We start from the raw sequence: 17,539 nt of genomic DNA on the forward strand, positions 1-17,539 counted from the left end.
TAGACTTGATAAGATAGACGAATGCACGCTCTCACCGCATGAACAATACACTCTACATTGTAGAATGGGAAAGTCGGATACTTTTGGAACATGTATTCGGGAAAAGGTGCCTTGTTATCAGGTCCTAACCAATGAACTGCACAGCACTTAGAGGAGATTCCACTCCCAAGATCCTAACCGGCTTAAAATAACCCAGTGGGAATGCTGATAAACTGTCTCTACTTTGTTTGTTGTCTTAACACAAAGAAGAACACAACATACACTGGCCTTATGCAAAATTATCTAAAATTTATTCAGATCTGTAAGTAAATTTGTTTTTATTTCCAGACAACAGAAAATATTGTTTGCTTATCACAACTATTTATCACCACTTGGAGATGGAGGGTGAAATCAGAAACTGTCAAAGAAAAGGAAATATCTCTGAGCAATACTCTCTTGTTTCACAAGTTAACAACAAACTAATCTTTACAAATCTAGAGTAATAAATACTATAAGCAGGAACAAGGCTGCAAAAATCTCATTGTAACGCACGCACATACTCCACCACACATACAGAAATCAAATACATGTAAAGAACAGATCTGCATGTCGATGGTTTGTAATGTTAGAGCACCTTCTCATATGTTACTGCATGAAAACAACCAGAGTGAGAATATTTAAACTGCTTCATTATGCAAAAATAAACCAACATCCCAGCTTGTACCTATTTTGCACTGTACACCCCAAATGTTTCTGTATAGCTAGAAGGAGGGGGGGGGGGGACTCAAATAAGTAGGAAAATGTATATTAACAAACCCTCTCAAAGTGATTAATGGGGGAAATCCTGAAGGGGCGTGACAAGAAGGTTTTTAACAAGTTGATGCATCAGTTTTATCAAATTTTGATTACCTATGTTTGCTGAGCAACGCTCACATGACTCATGAATAAATAAAACAACAGAAACGGGACAACGCGCACGCACACACACAGACACACACACACACACACACACACACACACACACACACACACATTTGTGAGGCATGCTGCTCTTTAGCTCTGGATAAAAGAGAGGCATGTGCTCACTGGCTAGCAACCTATGGATAGGCAAATCTGATTGGCCGGCCGGGGGTGACTAAGAGGACAGCAATGACAGCTGCATGACGCTGAGTAGTGCATTTACCCAGAATGCAGTGCTACAGTGTTTACAGGTCCTTTAGCCTGTAGCACGTTCTAAACAAACTGTTTATCTCTGTGATGCAGCGCCTGCAGCTACTACTTTCTGTCTCATTTGCAATTAGCTCATTGCATCCTTGAGCTGAGCTGACATAGGCTTTGCATACAAGCACGCACACGGACAACACATGCCACTAGGACTGAGCATGGTGCTGTGCTTTGGAGTTCAAAAAAAAAATCCCCCTCAGGCTCTGCTGTGGAAGCTCAGATTATTTTGGTCGGCAAATGTTACTGCTCATCTGACAGCGTGCCACAATTGACTTCTTTCACAATGGAGAGGGTGGGAATCAGAGGAAAGCAGCTTAATGCTATTGACGGTCTGAATTTACGGGGCTCACAGTGCAAACATTTGTATGACAGTCTTTGGGTTACGAGAAGATGATAAAATACAACTTTGCTTGTGCTGCTCAGACTTTTTTTTTAATGACTGAACCATCATGGATGTCCAAGTCCAGTCGAACACAGGGGACAAACATAACTCCCAGGTGAAGCCTCTTCACACAGCACAAAATCACACTTTCACAATTATTTTACAAAGTTAATATCACATTTAGTCAGTTTAACTGTGCAGCATCTTTCACAAAGGCAGAAAGAATTTGAGACAAAGAATTCCCTTCCACCAGTCAGTTTTTCATGAAGGGAACACAGTTCACTTAGGAGGCTGCACTCCACTCTGGGACTCCACATCTGATGTGTGTGTGTGTCTCTAGAGTGTGGTAGAGAGGAGGAGACAGGCTGGGTGTGAAGCGTGGATACTCCCTCAGAGGAGGGCTGAGCTGCCTGTTGTGAATGCTTTGGGAGCTCTGAGATGAAGGTCCGGAGCTCTGATAGGGATTGTGGGTCATGTGATCTACCAGGGGAGGGGAGCTTTGGTGGGCGGAAGCGCTGAGTCGAGACCCCTGAGGACTGGAGCTGTAGGGGTGGGGGGTATACGGTGGGTAGGGCTCCATAGGGGTCATGGCTGAGGGGGGCGGGCAGCCGTATGACCAGGATGTACAGTTGAGTTCATCCAGTCTGGGCTCAGAGCCAGCAAACATGCACGCCTGACGCTGACTCATATCTGAACTGTAGGGGGCGTCAGTGAGACCCAGGGCAGGGTTGTTGGAGAGACTGGATGGAGGATGAGGGTATGAGGAGGGGTGATAGTAAGACTCGCCCTGGCTGGGTGAGTTTCCAGGGAAGGCTTTCTTGTATGGGTGTTGGCGGTTTCCTGAAGAGCAGTTCTCCTCCACTGCAGAGGGAGACAGAGAGAAAATGTTGTGTTGACTTTCATTTGATGTTAATGACCAGTGAGAGGTGGAAGCTTAGAAAACCCAGCTTGTCACATTAAACAGCCCAGGAACCCGGAGAAGAGAACAAAATGTACAGTAAGTGATAAACATACTGGAAGTGGTTAACCGGCAGTTTATGGTGATGACCAGAATGAAAGGAACACATGCTTTGGCTCATTAAGACTTGAATTTAAAAAGGGCTGTGCGTGGTAACAGGTTCAAATCCCGCAAAGCAATGTCATCATAATTCATAAGCAATGACTGTTGGTCTGAACTCTAAAAATGGGTGTTTATAAAAGAATTGAAAACCTCGGTAAGTGAATTATAGTTCACTTATGGAGGTTTTCTGCAGAGTTAAATTTAATCATCATTGATATAGATCAGCACTTTGATGTGTGCTGGATCTTCACAGTATTTCAATGTGATAGTTTTGTCCAAGCATCACAGGAATTATTCATTAAGCCTGAGGTAAAAACATTGTAAAAAAAAACAAAAACACAAAACAAAACAAACTAACCTCTGGATCAAAATGATCTGAAAATGATTTTCAACCAAATTGATTCATTATGTTCTGGGTGATTCTGCTAATGGGGAGACAAACAAACCAACCTAGACAAAAACATGAACCCTCCTTGGAGGAGGCGACACAGCATTAATTCACTCTAATCCTTCATGTGGTGATTTACTGGCACATGTTTTTTCTAACAGCTCCACCAACCTAAAAGTGTAAATTAGCTCATTCATCTGGGATTCATTTAGGGATCAACAGAAAATGTTTTGCAATCTAATTACTTGGTGTGTTCAACCTCATTACGATTGTTTTTCTGTTACACCACCTAAAGCATATCTGATGAGCCTCTCCACTAGCAAAGGGCAGGAGCAGATGTCACTGTTCCTGATTTCTTTTTCATCTTCGGTTCATACGTCTGATTCATTCATTTAGAGGCTTCCAAACTAATCTGATAGTAATACATAAAATGTGGATTTTACTTTCTGTCGCTCGTAATTACAGTTTGTATTTATATACGTGTTTTTTATTTATATGTCACTTGTAATATTCATATAATCATCATTATCCTAGCAGCTGGGTGTCAAACATGAACATCAAAAATAAGTCATGAATGTTGTGCTTTCTGACCAGCACCACTGACATGTTGAATGATGGCGCTCACTCAGATATTTCAACAAGAAAAAATTGTCTCTGCGACAACTGAGGATGCCCAGAGGATGCTGTGACTAAAGGATGTTCATACTCGCTGCCTGAGAGTAAGGAAGCCTGTTTGAAACCCCTGAATAAATTTTAAGAAGTCAGCGGTAATGTTAGGTGCTGCAGTAAACAGTAAATTAATTAGTTAATGGATAAAACCATCCAACATCACTGGAAAGGTCTTTTAAATTCCAGACATCACAAACAACTCTTAAATTCTTGCTTGATTGCTTTTGTGTTTTTATAGCAGAGACCGTGGGGTTAGACCGTGTCATACACGCTACAGTTTGGAACACACCCTGAGGATTTGTAATTTGAGACTTCAGACTTGTGTTCTGATCTATACAAAAACAATGAATCTTGACTTCACATGAGATATATTTAGATTTTAGAGTCAGGGTTTTCTTTCATTCATTTTTCTTCTCATATCAACGGATGTCTTTCCTTTGATAGGCAGACACACACATGTCCTCCTACCTTTCCTCTTGGTACAGGGGTACACCTGCTGCTGCTGGTGATGCTGCAGGTGGAGACGAGGCAGGATGTAGTGCGGGGTGGTGTTAAGCGCCTCCTGGGGACTGCTGCTGTTTAAGTTGTTCTCACAGCTGTAGGGGGATCCGACACATTCGGGCGAGCCTTGCAGACCCCGACCTTCCCCGCTGAATGCGCTCCCAGTGGAGCAGGATCTCTGACGGATGGTACTGCGAGGGACGACAGGGAAGTCCTTACTGTAACAGGAAGAACGGTGGAGTTGAGCGTCACATGGATGTTATTGAGGCTTAAAGTATGCGGCACACCAGGGAATGTACAGGTTTTTCAAGGGGATTAAAGTCTGCCTGATCATGTTGTTTGTTGTCTGACTTTTCCTACTCTCTCCTCACAGCTCTGATCTCTCTGGCCCCGTGGTGAACTCTCTGCTATGTCGGGGACAGCGGGCCACATCTCCCTGACTCCCAGTGAGATAGCGGACACATACACACTCATGCATGTTCTAAAAATAAACATCTATCTGGGTGTCACTTCAGATAGACTCTCGTCTCTGCTCTCCTCTGCTCTTCACCAAACTCTGCAGCACAATAACACAGGGGTGATGCATTCAATACGGCACCCTCTCCCTCCTTCCTCCTCTCCCCTCTCCCTCCCCAATGAAACACCCTGTCCCATTGGCTGATTTAACTATGCGTGCCACAACAGTGCTGGAATGTAGATTAGTATGGGACGCAAAAAAGATACTATGTAGGGCCACCCGATGATCAACAGTGACAGCCTAATCGACCAGCAGCATGTGATATTCATCTATCAAGGCGTGGAGAGTTGTGTATGTACTGCAGGTTCTGGATGAAGTTTCAGGCCAAGATCAACCTTAACTTGACAATGCTCACATCGCTTTTATACCGCTTGGCTCCACTCTCTCTCTCTCTCTCTCTCTCTCTCACTCTCTCTCTCTCTCTCTCCCTCTCTCTCTCTCTCACACACACACAAACACACACACACACCTTAGACCACATGTGTAAAACTCAAGGCTCGGGGGCCAAATGTGGCCCGCCACATCATTTTTACGTGGCCCGCAAGAGCATATAAGGTCAGAGTGTCTAAAAAATAGATAGGTCAAAAGCGCGCTTTGATCAAAAACCAAATTTCCCACAATGCAGTAATTAAGGCTTTTTAAACTTTGACAAAAAACAAAGTTAATTGTAACGTGTGTTTGATGTTATTTTTCTTTATTCGCATCAACAGTTTGATTCTTGATTAATGGAGTTTTGTGGGTTTCATAACCTGACAAATTAAAAAGATGTATGTTATAACAGAACAACAAACAAACATATTTTTTCTGTCTAACTGTAATATTTGTAACTTGAATATGTAATAAATTCCGTTATTTAACATTAAATAGAAGTTACATTTATATTAAATTACACTGAATTACATTTAGCTACATTTATAAGTTACATCTGGCCTTTTGAGGACAACCATTATACTGATGTGGCCCTCTGTGAAAATGAGTTTGACACCCCTGCCTTAGGCCATATGTACCCCATCATAACAACCCTTAGAGAAGGCATAGATCTCGTTTCTAAGCATGCTTGAAACCAGCCCTAACACAAGATGAGCTGTACTCACCCTTGGAGCTTGGCCATGCGATGCAGCTCGTTGTCATCGCTGCCTCGGAAGCCCTTAGCAAAAGGATTATTCTCAATCTTCAACTGCGTAATCTGAACACAAAGCAGAAAATCTTTTAAACAGAAACAAGAATTAGACCAGGGCACACACGCAGTCACAAAGAATCAATGTTTCGTACAAGTCCAGGTACAACACAGACACATTTGGGTTTTTAAATGTTCTTCTCACTGACGGAAAGTCAGTAGTTTACTATTCGTCACGACTGCATATGTTAAGACCAGGGCCGCTGGAGCTCTGCACAGCCAACATTCCTCAGCAGCTGACATTTCTGACATTGTACTCACCAGCTGACACAGAATAAACTGTTTACCCAAACAGTCGCCAGGTTTAAGGATTTCAAGCCAAAGCTTTTAGAGCACTGAAGCTCATAGCTTTGAAGTTAAGTCTTGAAACTTTTCTCAGTGATGTCACGGAAGGAAACCTCTGAGCTGTGTGTCCATCAAACAGCAGGCAAGTGGGCTGGAGCTCCAGCACCGCTCAGGTCCAAACAAACCTTCAAATGCAGCTAATACTTATGGAATCCTTCAAACCACCAGTCCAATAGTTCTTATTTATACAAATGAAATACGATCTAAATAGTATTTTTATGTGTTTATAATCAGAGCCCACACTTTTACAAAATACTCTAATTTTACCACACAAATATATTTTCTCTGAAAGCAGATACTGAAATTATTTGTCACAAGACTGCTTCAACTACTACCTCTAACAATAAGAGCCATATAAATTATTGTAATGGTTATGATCTGAAGTATGTTTTTTCGTAAATCTTGAGTTTTAATATGCAATGACATTCTAAAAAAAATTGCAATATTAGTACTGTACTGTGATTACTATTATGCTTGTGCAATATGACAATAATTCAGCTTTCAGTCTAAATAAAAAAATAAAAAATAAACTTTGGTTCACAAAATAAAAGCTGTATCTAGTCAATGAATGAAAGCACTGTGAAGTAGAAACAGGTGTCGGTCAATTTATGACAACTTATATGTATTACAATTCAAGAAAAATAAAAACAAAAGTTAATATTTCTATAGATTTGTGCAATTTCCTCTTCTATCTATCTATCTATCTATCTATCTATCTATCTATCTATCTATCTATCTATCTATCTATCTATCTATCTATCTATCTATCTAGATGTAAACTGTTATACAAAACTCTGAGCCTGAGTTTGTTTGCGCAGTGTCATAAAATTTATTATGTCATTTAGCCTTTACTATGAAAAGTCAGCAAACTGAAGTTAACTCGACCGATGGAGTGGCGTCAAGGTTCGGCCATCCATCTCTCAAGTTGACGTTGAAGAAACTCGATCAGCCAAGATCAAGGGAAAGAAACAGGTCGTTACGGAGCAGCACTCACACACTCGCTCTCACACATGCTAACACACACCCACACTCCCACGCACACACACACAAAGAGATCATTTATATTTGGACATGTATACAAATACTTAGTATGGACACATAAACAAAGAAGATGCAAATTGACTTTCTGGGTAGGAAAGACAGACAGTAATATAAACAGAGACAAAAGTTTCTCTGTGTGCATCTGAGTGTGTGAACAAGTCTGAGAGTCGATCTTAGACAGTTTGAATGTGTCCAGCGACCAAAGGTAAACACTCACATATTTGACAACATATCTGAATTTGAGGCCCAGTTTTACAGGGACACTTCATATTTGGATACCTGATTAAATTTTACTTATTTGTTTTTATTTCCAATCAAACTACTCAGTCAGCCAATAAAATAAAAATAAAAAAACTGTCTAAAACCATGAAGTAGAGACTTCATTTCTATGGTGACATAACGTTCTTGTGTGCTGCGCCTTGTGCCAGTCCTACCTTATGGTTCTGGTATGATGTTACGGCAATGAAGACGGTCTCAGCAAAGACATGCGTGCAGAAAGCAGTGTTTTTTGTTCCAAAGCCATTGTTCTCATCTGCTTTAACAATATGGAGACGTGGCTGGTATTTGTGCATGGAGTTGAGGATTATCTGCAGAGGAGAGAGATATTGAGGGAAAATTGGCAGATCTGTGATGTTTTCAAAAACACACAGATGCTGTGACCTAAACAACACTGGAGGTCAGATGACAGATTTATCTTAATCTATTAAACCTATGAAGTATTTATTACATTTTCATGTTTTCCCCTAAAGTCTTAGTTTATCTTTTTAATTTTTATTGTATCATGCATGGCATCAAAGATGTTAAACTGCTAAGCGAAATATATGTTTTCATTTAATGAACCAAATTTGTATTATTTATTACACATTTTCTCACACCTACAGCTCTATGGTCAGCGATCCACGGGATCACGGACATAAACTGGCAAAATATAAATCAAAGCAATTATTGATCATGTAGTCTAAACCACACGTGTCAAACTCAAGGCCCGGGGGCCAAATGTGGCCCGCCACATTATTCTATGTGGCCAGCGAGAGCATTAATGGTCAGTTTAATCACAATGACGTGTAGACTAGGCCTATTACCCAATGGATATCAGAGTCACTGAAACCATTACATCTAATTTAACCAGGCCGAACAGATGAGGTGCGCCCAGTCGCCGAGGCATGCGGCCGAAGCCAAGACGCGCCCACCTGCCGGCACGCCGCTGCAGCGCGCTGCGCCTGGTGAAAAACGGTTTGTGTGAAGTCGGACTGTTAGGACTACAAAGATACTGCATGAGTCGCTCTCTGCTGTGTTGTGACTGAAGCATGGCCGCTCTGCCCTCGCAGTGATTTGTGGAGTCTGAGTTATATTTAGGAGCCTGAACGCCCAGCGGAGGGCCACAAGCCAATGGGTTCCTGAACCCGCGACTATAGTTTGTTTAATATTTTTTCCTAAATGACTAACATCACTCAGGGTTAACAATCTAGAATGTATATTAAGGCTATTTCTTGAGCAGTGTTTTTTCCGCCTGTCTTTAAAAACACACACAAGGCCTAAAAACCTAGTAGGGCCCATGTGGTAGTACTGCAGCACATCGGTGACGTCAGCTGTTATTGGGAGGCCAGACTCACGTGTCCAAAGGGGTCCAGGTGGTTGTTGGTGAGTTTAAGTTTCTGAAACGAGACGAGCTGGCGGCTCCAGTGCGCCCCGGTGGCGGGAGAGTCCGGGTGGACGTAGAGCCGCCCGGGCATCGCGGGCTCTGCCTTTCCCGTTATCGACCTATAGACAAGACAAGGCGTCAGAAGACGTGCGTGTGTGTGTGTGTGTGTGTGTGTGTGTGTGTGTGTGTGTGTGTGTGTGTGTGTGTGTGTGTGTGTGTGTGTGTGTGTGTGTGTGTGTGTGTGTGTGTGTGTTGTGTGTGTGTGTGTGTGTGTGTGTGTGTGTGTGTGTGTGTGTGTGTGTGTGTGTGTGAGTGAAACAGTGAGTTGTCTAGGCGGATGTGCACCTTTCTGCAGGGCCCCCAGCGGGCCCCTGAGGCCGTCTGAGGCCGTCGCTGAATTCCACGGACTCAAGAGACTCCAGTGCTTTAATTGGGCGAACAGAACCTTCACATTGTTTTCCTGACTATTTTTTCCTACATTTAGCCACATCTGGACCGGAGATTAGTCAACCCAAATGTTCTGGTTTCCTCCAAAAATTTTATAGCCCATGTTATTTTCTGGTTTGAGGCGCGGGGTGAGAAGAATGACAGGTGATTAAAACTCAAATAGCTACAAAACAAAACCATTAATAATTAGCTACGTGGAACCATATTGATTCAATCTATGATCTTTCGGTAAGGACTCAAACAACAGGCTATAGATTGTTAACGAACACCAAACAGGGCCACAGCTGTTTGAATGGTTTTCATTTATAATCCAAACTCAACGTATGGGCCGACAAATAACTTCCGATAAAAGTTTACTGTATCTGATATTATTCACACAGTTTCACAATCAATTAATCAGTGTTTATATATCAGTATCACCATATATATATATATATATATATATATATATATATATATATATATATATATATATATATATATCTCGCTCCTCAGGTCTGAGCCCCGGGGTCTCCGGCCTCCTGACTGAGTAACAGGCGAGAGTCTGGCGCTTCGGACCGGCAGGATTTTGACGGATCTCCCGTGAAAACCGGTGCCTTCAGATTTATCCCGCTGCGCAAACAAAAATTAAATGGAGATTTTACCTGTTTTTTTTTTTTTTAATCTACAATCTACTTTAAATATAAATCCAGTTTCATGTTAGACTATAAATCCCTTGACAATGGGATTTCTAATCTAACATTAATCTCGTTTTCCAGACGTACGATGGAGACGCCTCTCTTTCTGAAAGAATGTGGAAAAGAATGCGATTCTAACTGTTTATCTTTTTAGCCAACATCTACGAGTCATTCATACAAACAAAGAGAAAATTGGAGGGTTTTTTTTTTTTGAATACACAAGTCTGTATGTGAATTTGCTCGCAAGATGTCTCAAAATGTTGTCTTGGCTTCATTTTCGTTGAGTTGAATCTTAGAGGTTGATTAAAATTTCAGACGTAGCTAAGATTTAATTATGGGGCCCTTTTTCAGGATCATAAACAATGCAAAACTGATTTTTTTTCACAACATGTTCACAAGAAAAAAAACATGGAAAAAAAGGGTATTTTTGTTGATAAGTCATAACCGACTGACGATGATTCCACATGAATATTTTTCAAAGTCGAGGCATCGGGGCGGGATTCCTTGATTTGGCAAGAAGTTGCTTTGAATTAAGCGACGTCATCATGACCGTATAACAGTTTGTGCTGCGGCTCCGGTGCAGTGACACAACAATTAATTAGTGCCGGTCAAGCTTTAATTGGCACAGACGCGCTCCAGAAACGTTGTCGTTTGGACCAGTGATGCTGGTTGTTAGTGGTTTCATTTTCTGCCTTCATCCATGATGTGTAATTAATTAACAGGGCCCCTAATTCGTCGGGGTTACTTTTTCCTAATAAATGTACTGATTTACAAACCATTTATTGTCTGCGAATTTGTAGCGGTGGTCATCCGCCGGCACAAGGTCCATCAGGAGAATGTACTTGGTTTTGGGGTTGAGTCCTGTGACCTTCACTTTGTAACTGGGGAACATCCTCCTAAACCCAGTGAGGAAAATATTAGCATTCCATCTCCAACAAACACACAAAAATGTGAGAGACGTGAAGTAAAATGTATAAAGTCAACAGCTTCTGAGCTCCGTAGAGAATAAATGTCTCCAGGGAGCCTGACAACATGCAAAGTGTACAGTTTGTCCCAGAAGCTGGGCCAGACCGTCATATAAATCTCGCTGTTCACCCTCCCCTTACAGCATTACCCTTACAGAATAATAATATACGATAATTCAAATTCAACAATAACAGATGAATCTTCTTTCTTCATACCTTCCAGCTTTGGTGATGATCATTTCAGTCCCCACTTCATCAAACTTCGTCCAAAGTTCCCTGTCATGAAGGAAAACTTTAATTGCGTCCATCCCCTGAAAAAAAACAGACACTATTAAAAAAATTTAAAAAAAAAAATACACACACACACACCCACACACCCACACAACACATATATATTTATGAGAAACATGTGTGTCTTAATGAACAAGAATAAATCTGCATTAAAAACAACAATAATTTTCAAATATTTAAGTATTTAGGCAGAAAGTTCGAGCTGAAATTACTTCAAAAGAAAAAAAAGTGATGAATAAAGAGTATTTACATTATAGTCCGCGGTGCAGGCCGGTCCCTGGTGACTGGCCGCGGTGTGAGTGGAACTCGGTGAGTTCACGGAGTAGCTACGAGTCTCTCGTTTGGTCTCTTTGGGGGAATCCATGCAGTCCGAGTCCGGACGCTCTGCCAGACCGAACTGGTCTCCACCGTTTGCCATGCCCCACTGACCCACACACACACACACACACACACACACACACACACACACACACACACACACACACACACACACACACACACACACACACACACACACACACACACACACACACACACACACACACACACACACACACACAGGTTATGTATGTTAAGTTCTCAACAACCTCCCCCTTTATATTTTGATGAGAGACTGTTCCTCGTTAACAAGCCGAGAGCCACTCATTGATAAAACTATTAAATGATTACATAATTGATTACTTGTTTATTAAAATTTGAACATATATCTTAAACATGTTGTGCCAATCGTGCACATCAACCTTCTGCGCGTACATATTTGTCTTGGTACAAGAATAATGAAGCTTCAATCTACTGATAAAATAGTGACAGTCGTGCGTCACACTGGTTGTGATTGTAACTGGATGTGGGTTCTGATCGCCCCTCAACGCAGCACTTTAAAGGAGATGAAATGCGCTTGACCTTGAACTTTTTGAAGAAGAAAAAGAAAGATTTAAGACAGCGTAAACTGTCATTGAATTTTTATAGGACAACTAAAGTTCAGATTTCAGACTCTTATAATTAAGAGGGTTGATATCACTGCTTCATCGTCCATATTTTCTATCTTAACTGAAGTACTTGAGGAGCTTCTATTTCATCTAAAACCTCCTTAATGTTCTGGGACAAAATAAGGCTCTAAATTGCATGACATGAGCTAACCACAGCTGTAGGCTGGCATTTGAGTGTATTTTGGATGTCTCCCTTAAGGCTTTACCTCAGACGCACTTCTCTGTTCTCCCTGCTGAAAACAGGTTCATCCTGCTCCAGGCGCGCTCGGCAGCTTGCTCGAAGGATCTGAGTCTCTTCCTTTGATTTCAAAAAATTATTTTTTTAATCCAGCTGTCCAGATGTTGTGATTCTGATCTCAAAAATCCACCATGTTTCTCAAGCAGCTCTAAAATTATCATCCGGTTGTTTCTCGCTTCGTCTCCGTCTCCCTGAGCGCGGACCTCGGCTCCTCCGCTGCGCTTCCTGCCGTCACCAGGAGGCTGGGATCCGGTCGAAAGGAGACGTATTTTACTCCTCATATATGTTGTCTCTCTTATTGCCCTCGTGGACTCAGAGAGCGACCCTGATATAAACCCCGTTCATCAGTTCCTCCATTACCAATGGAGTCCGCCTCAGACTCCCTGCCCTCCCTTCTCTGCCTTCGCTTTACTCCCATAGGTCTGGACAGCGCATCGGTGTCTGCTGCGTAAATCTCGGCTGTGACGCTGACCAATCATACACACAAGCGTGCGCCAGCGCGCATATACGTTCACATACGAACACGCACACGCACACGCACGCACGCACACACACACACACACACACACACACACACAATTTTATTACACTTTCATTTTGTTTTTTTGGGTTTTTTTTAATTAATCCAAGCCCTAAAATTTTGTTTTTACATCATAAATCACGTTTTTCTTGAAATAAAAATCTGGATTAATTGTCTTGATTACTGAAAGGAACTGTTATTGTGGTGAAAATGCACAAATCTGTATGGAGCCTTTTTATACCACTATATATTAAGCCATTTGATGTCGAGAAGCTCGTTTACATCTTAATGGGCCCGTATGTCACATTAGGATGTGAACGAAAACCTGGTAAAAGTAATTTTTACACTAATATTGAGGCAATTCATCCCCAATTCTCCACACTTAAAAGAAAACGTTTATTAACGATTTTTACTTTGCCAGATGTGTGGCTCAGAATACTAAAAAAAAATCAATAGGTTTTAATGTTTATGTTCATGATGAACAAACCATATATTAACCTGGTTTACAAAGACACAGAATGTGATTTTACACTCAAACCACACGGTCTAAATACATGCACGCTGTGGTGTAGATTATGGATTGCGCAGCAGCAGTAGCAGAGTTGATGCTGCGCGCATCACTTTGACGAGATTACGGTGGATCCTGATAACAGCAGGCGTCCACAGCTGAAGGGGTCAGTGACGGGTCAGCATGCTGGATCCCACCAGTTAGCAATCCTTCTACAACCAGGTGTTTTTCTTCTCCTCCTTACCTTCACGCTTCCCCATTACGACAGCAGGTATAGGCCCAAAACTAACCCGATTCTGACGAGTTAAATCTGTAATTACGGCCTTAACAAAACCAGAAGCACAACGCATATATGTCCCAAGATGAATAGAATATTTTTCATACAATCCAAGTTGAATATTAGACCCTGTGTGGATTTGATATGCATCCATGTGCGGTGTCTTTTGTGCACCTGCATGTGCATATGTTTGGTTTAAAAAGCAGCCACAGATGCAGATCCTACCGTGTTCAAGGAGCGAACTCCCCGGTGACCGACCTCCGGTTACCGTCGGCTCGGTGTCTACCCTCTCCCGGAAAGCGCAAGAAGCGGGCTGTGCGGTGTGGGGGCGCAGGCGCTGAGAGATTTCCCCCCTCCCTCCCTCTCTCTGCACGGGTGTGTGCGTAAGGAGACCCATAAGTGTCCAATCTGCTCTATCAATATCTTTATCAATTAACTGTCGTGACATCTTAAATGATCTCTTTGTATGCTGACGTAACGACATCAAATACAAATTTAAATAAATATTGTGGTGTAATTTAGTATTAATACAGTTGCTAATATTAAAAACAAGTTTTTGTAACACAATCTTTTATTTTTGGTGATTTGGCAAAAGCAAGAGAAAACATAAAAGCTTAACATCGAGCAGATGTTGGCATCAGGAATATTCTGAAATACACATTCATTATACTTGTTTCCTGTTCAGAAGACAGTTTGAGCATTTTCATGATTTACATCTCAGCTTTCATTTCAACTAATTAGAAATAAATTCTATTAATCAAACATGGAGATATAAAATAAATGTATCTTATTTAAATAAATGAAGTATATTGCGCAGAATTAACTTCTTTTGGCTCTGCAGTTTTATCTAGATCTTTGACTCATCAAAGGTTCATCACCACATTTTTAATCCAACTCCAACAGGCCGCAAACATTTACACTCCACTTTGTGGTCTAATGTTAAAGGGGTCCTCAAGCCCTGTACAATAATTGTGACAAAAACAAATTATTTTTTCTGTAAGACATTAAATACTAATATTGATAGATAATACGTTCTTCTCCTCAATTGCTGAACGAATAAAACACGACCTTCCAGTCAAAATGAGTGACTTGTCGAGTCGCTCTCTTTGTTTTAGCCTTCAAGTACAACACATTATGACAAATATCTGCAATGAATTCATTTAATTCTAAATTGTTCTATATTGTAGGAAAATAACAGTTTCATCACGAAAATAATTTCTACAAAATGTTATCTTATCTTATCAGCGGACTGCTTAACATTAATCTATTTTTAAAAATATGGATTAAGGCCTTTTGTCTCAGAGTTACACAATTAAATTAAAGAATTATCTTGGAATTGTTTTTCTCTTTTAATCTGTAATAATAAACATAAGATCATTTGACGTTAACAGAGTCTGTTGTCTTTTTGATATTTATTCTGAAAAAATTAGTTATACTTGTGTGTTCACAATTTATACTGACACAATCAAATAATAGTTTTATCCTATGCTGCACTAATATAAAATCACCTTGATTGTGTGACATTAGAAATTGAAACCACATGAAACTTTTGAATCAAGGCTAAATACTGTATTTCATTTTATATTTCATTATCTTACTTTCTCTTCACATATGAAAGTTGCCTTTGCCAAAATGAAATATACAATTTAAATCACAAGAATAACAAAATTGTAATAAAAAAAGTTTCATTAATGTCTTGCCTAAATAGTTTTGAGTAACTTTTTATTCAGTCATTTTTTAAAACTCTTGAAATATTGAGCAATTAAACTAATTTTCAAAATGGACATTGCTTTTTGAACAATAACTCATGTAGTTGGTGTATATGTTCTAGAATAGTGCGAGGTAAAGGTTTCAATAATACCTGAAATGAGGTGGCGGTGGCGGCTGGAACGCTCATTATTGTCCCATCCTGGCTTCAGCTGACTGGATCCTCTGTTCTCTGTCTGGAGGAAGTGGTGACGGGGTCCCAGACCTCCTGCACTCATCAAATCTGTCTCACACACCTCCAGCTTGGCCAGATTGAGTGTGTTCATGTGTGTGTGGTATTATAGGGCAAGGTCAACCCATTTCTCTGCAAACAATCACATCACACTGGACAAAATACATTCCAACCCCCCCCCCCCAGCCTCTTATACGCATATATATACACACACACACACACACACACACACACACACACACACACACACACACACACACACACAACCTCCAGTTTGTAAGGTGGTGTGTGGGAATGCTGGGTGGTGGGGGTTTGGCAGCAGTCCTCATGGGGGCCTCCAATACCAGATGAAGGAAAATCTGTTCCACATTAATTTGATTTCATATATTACACATGTATGGTGACTCTGCTTTGTGCACAAGCTTTCTTTAAAGTCACATCACTTAGTGATTGGCAAGTCAAAAGTTTCACTTTTACAAAGATAAGCACACACTCAGAGATAAGAACCTAAACAATCCTAAAGTCGCTTCTGTAAAGAGTGGATGTACATAATTCATGTGTCATGAAAGGCTGTATTTGAATGATACTGTACTCCAAAAAGTCCATATATTGTTAAATGAATCCAGTATTGGCTGATTGCTATGTGTGGCAGAACCCTCCAAACCGAATGGAAAATTCATTCACTACTGATATGTAAAAGATGAAAAAAGTGAATTATTATTTCACGTCATTCAGTTATTATAGTTATGAGTGATTTACATGATAAAGTGGGAAATATTCTGGACAAATGAATACATTTATCTGCGTGGCTTTTCAACGATCGTAAAACTTTTTATCATGACTGAACTTCTTGGTTGCAACTCACTCTGAAAGAATAGTCATTATGTGTTAATACAGTTAACACTGAACATCCTGAATAATTCTGAAATGAACGTTATAATTCTGCCCACCTTTTATAATTCGATATTTGTAATTGACACACCAAACCTATTTCTTGTTAGATATTTTATTTTGAAAGGAAGAAAACAGTTGAATTCCTGGATAGGAAAACATAACCTCATAAAAATTTAATTCACCTCGTTTACTTTTTCCACTGATAGACAGTATGGCAGCTTCATTGAGTAATGTTAAATCTTAATTACGCTTTTTTTTTAGCCATTTATTTTAAATGGAATCATAACCTCCACAAGTCTTCAATATGAATTACTGAACGCTGATCCAGATTCAGAACATTTTCACACCGGGTGAATGAAGTTGAGTGTGTCGCAGCGCCATCTAGTGGCTTTTTGCTGTAAACGGCGGAGACCACAAAGCTGTGATGAGGCCTCAGTTACTGTATTATTCATAATAACCTGTATGAATTTCTTTATATATCTATAAAGTTACTTTTAACTGCTTTTAATCAGACACAAATTTGCAATTAGTGAAATAGTGAAATAATCACATATTGTGTATAATGTGAATATATGCCGGCAAAGTGTATTAATAGTTAACAAAATTAGTCATAGGACAATGATAATGTCATTCAAGTGATGTTCTCATATAAAACCACTTGGCTACAAATCAGTTGTTCCAATATTTATTAGTGGTCGGAGAGTGGGAAAAAAAGACCAAAAAAATTATTTATTATTATTATTATTATTAAATATAGTTCAAGTTGTGTATTACTCTTTTTTTGTATAGCTTCTACAAACTCATATGATCTGCAACTAGTTTAGCTGTTCTAGCACTAACATAAGACAGTCTGTGTTATTGCTCATTAGAAA

At 40.3% G+C, this 17,539-nt stretch overlaps 1 protein-coding gene across 4 annotated transcripts; it reads right to left on the bottom strand.

Annotated features, from left to right (window-relative positions):
- Positions 1 to 268: 268 nt before the first annotated feature.
- On the bottom strand, positions 269 to 15,768 carry tbx5b (T-box transcription factor 5b). Of its 4 annotated transcripts, none has more exons than XM_068311804.1 (9): positions 15,696 to 15,768; positions 11,556 to 11,729; positions 11,231 to 11,325; positions 10,826 to 10,945; positions 8,897 to 9,044; positions 7,718 to 7,870; positions 5,815 to 5,906; positions 4,171 to 4,394; positions 269 to 2,446 (listed from the first exon to the last, which is right to left on the bottom strand). In XM_068311804.1, exons 1-9 carry the CDS (start codon positions 15,729 to 15,731, stop codon positions 1,869 to 1,871), a joined length of 1,620 nt encoding a protein of 539 aa, XP_068167905.1. In that variant the 5' UTR covers positions 15,732 to 15,768; the 3' UTR covers positions 269 to 1,868. The 4 variants fall into 4 exon arrangements, with proteins under 4 accessions (XP_068167905.1, XP_068167904.1, XP_068167907.1 ...); XM_068311803.1 differs by having other exon boundaries at positions 4,171 to 4,421; XM_068311806.1 differs by lacking the exon at positions 15,696 to 15,768 and adding an exon at positions 14,060 to 14,198 and having other exon boundaries at positions 4,171 to 4,421.
- Between the last annotated feature and the right edge of the window lie 1,771 nt (positions 15,769 to 17,539).

Source organism: Antennarius striatus, chromosome 3 (assembly GCF_040054535.1).
Source record: "Antennarius striatus isolate MH-2024 chromosome 3, ASM4005453v1, whole genome shotgun sequence".
In the NCBI taxonomy this organism is placed as follows: Eukaryota; Metazoa; Chordata; class Actinopteri; order Lophiiformes; family Antennariidae; genus Antennarius; species Antennarius striatus.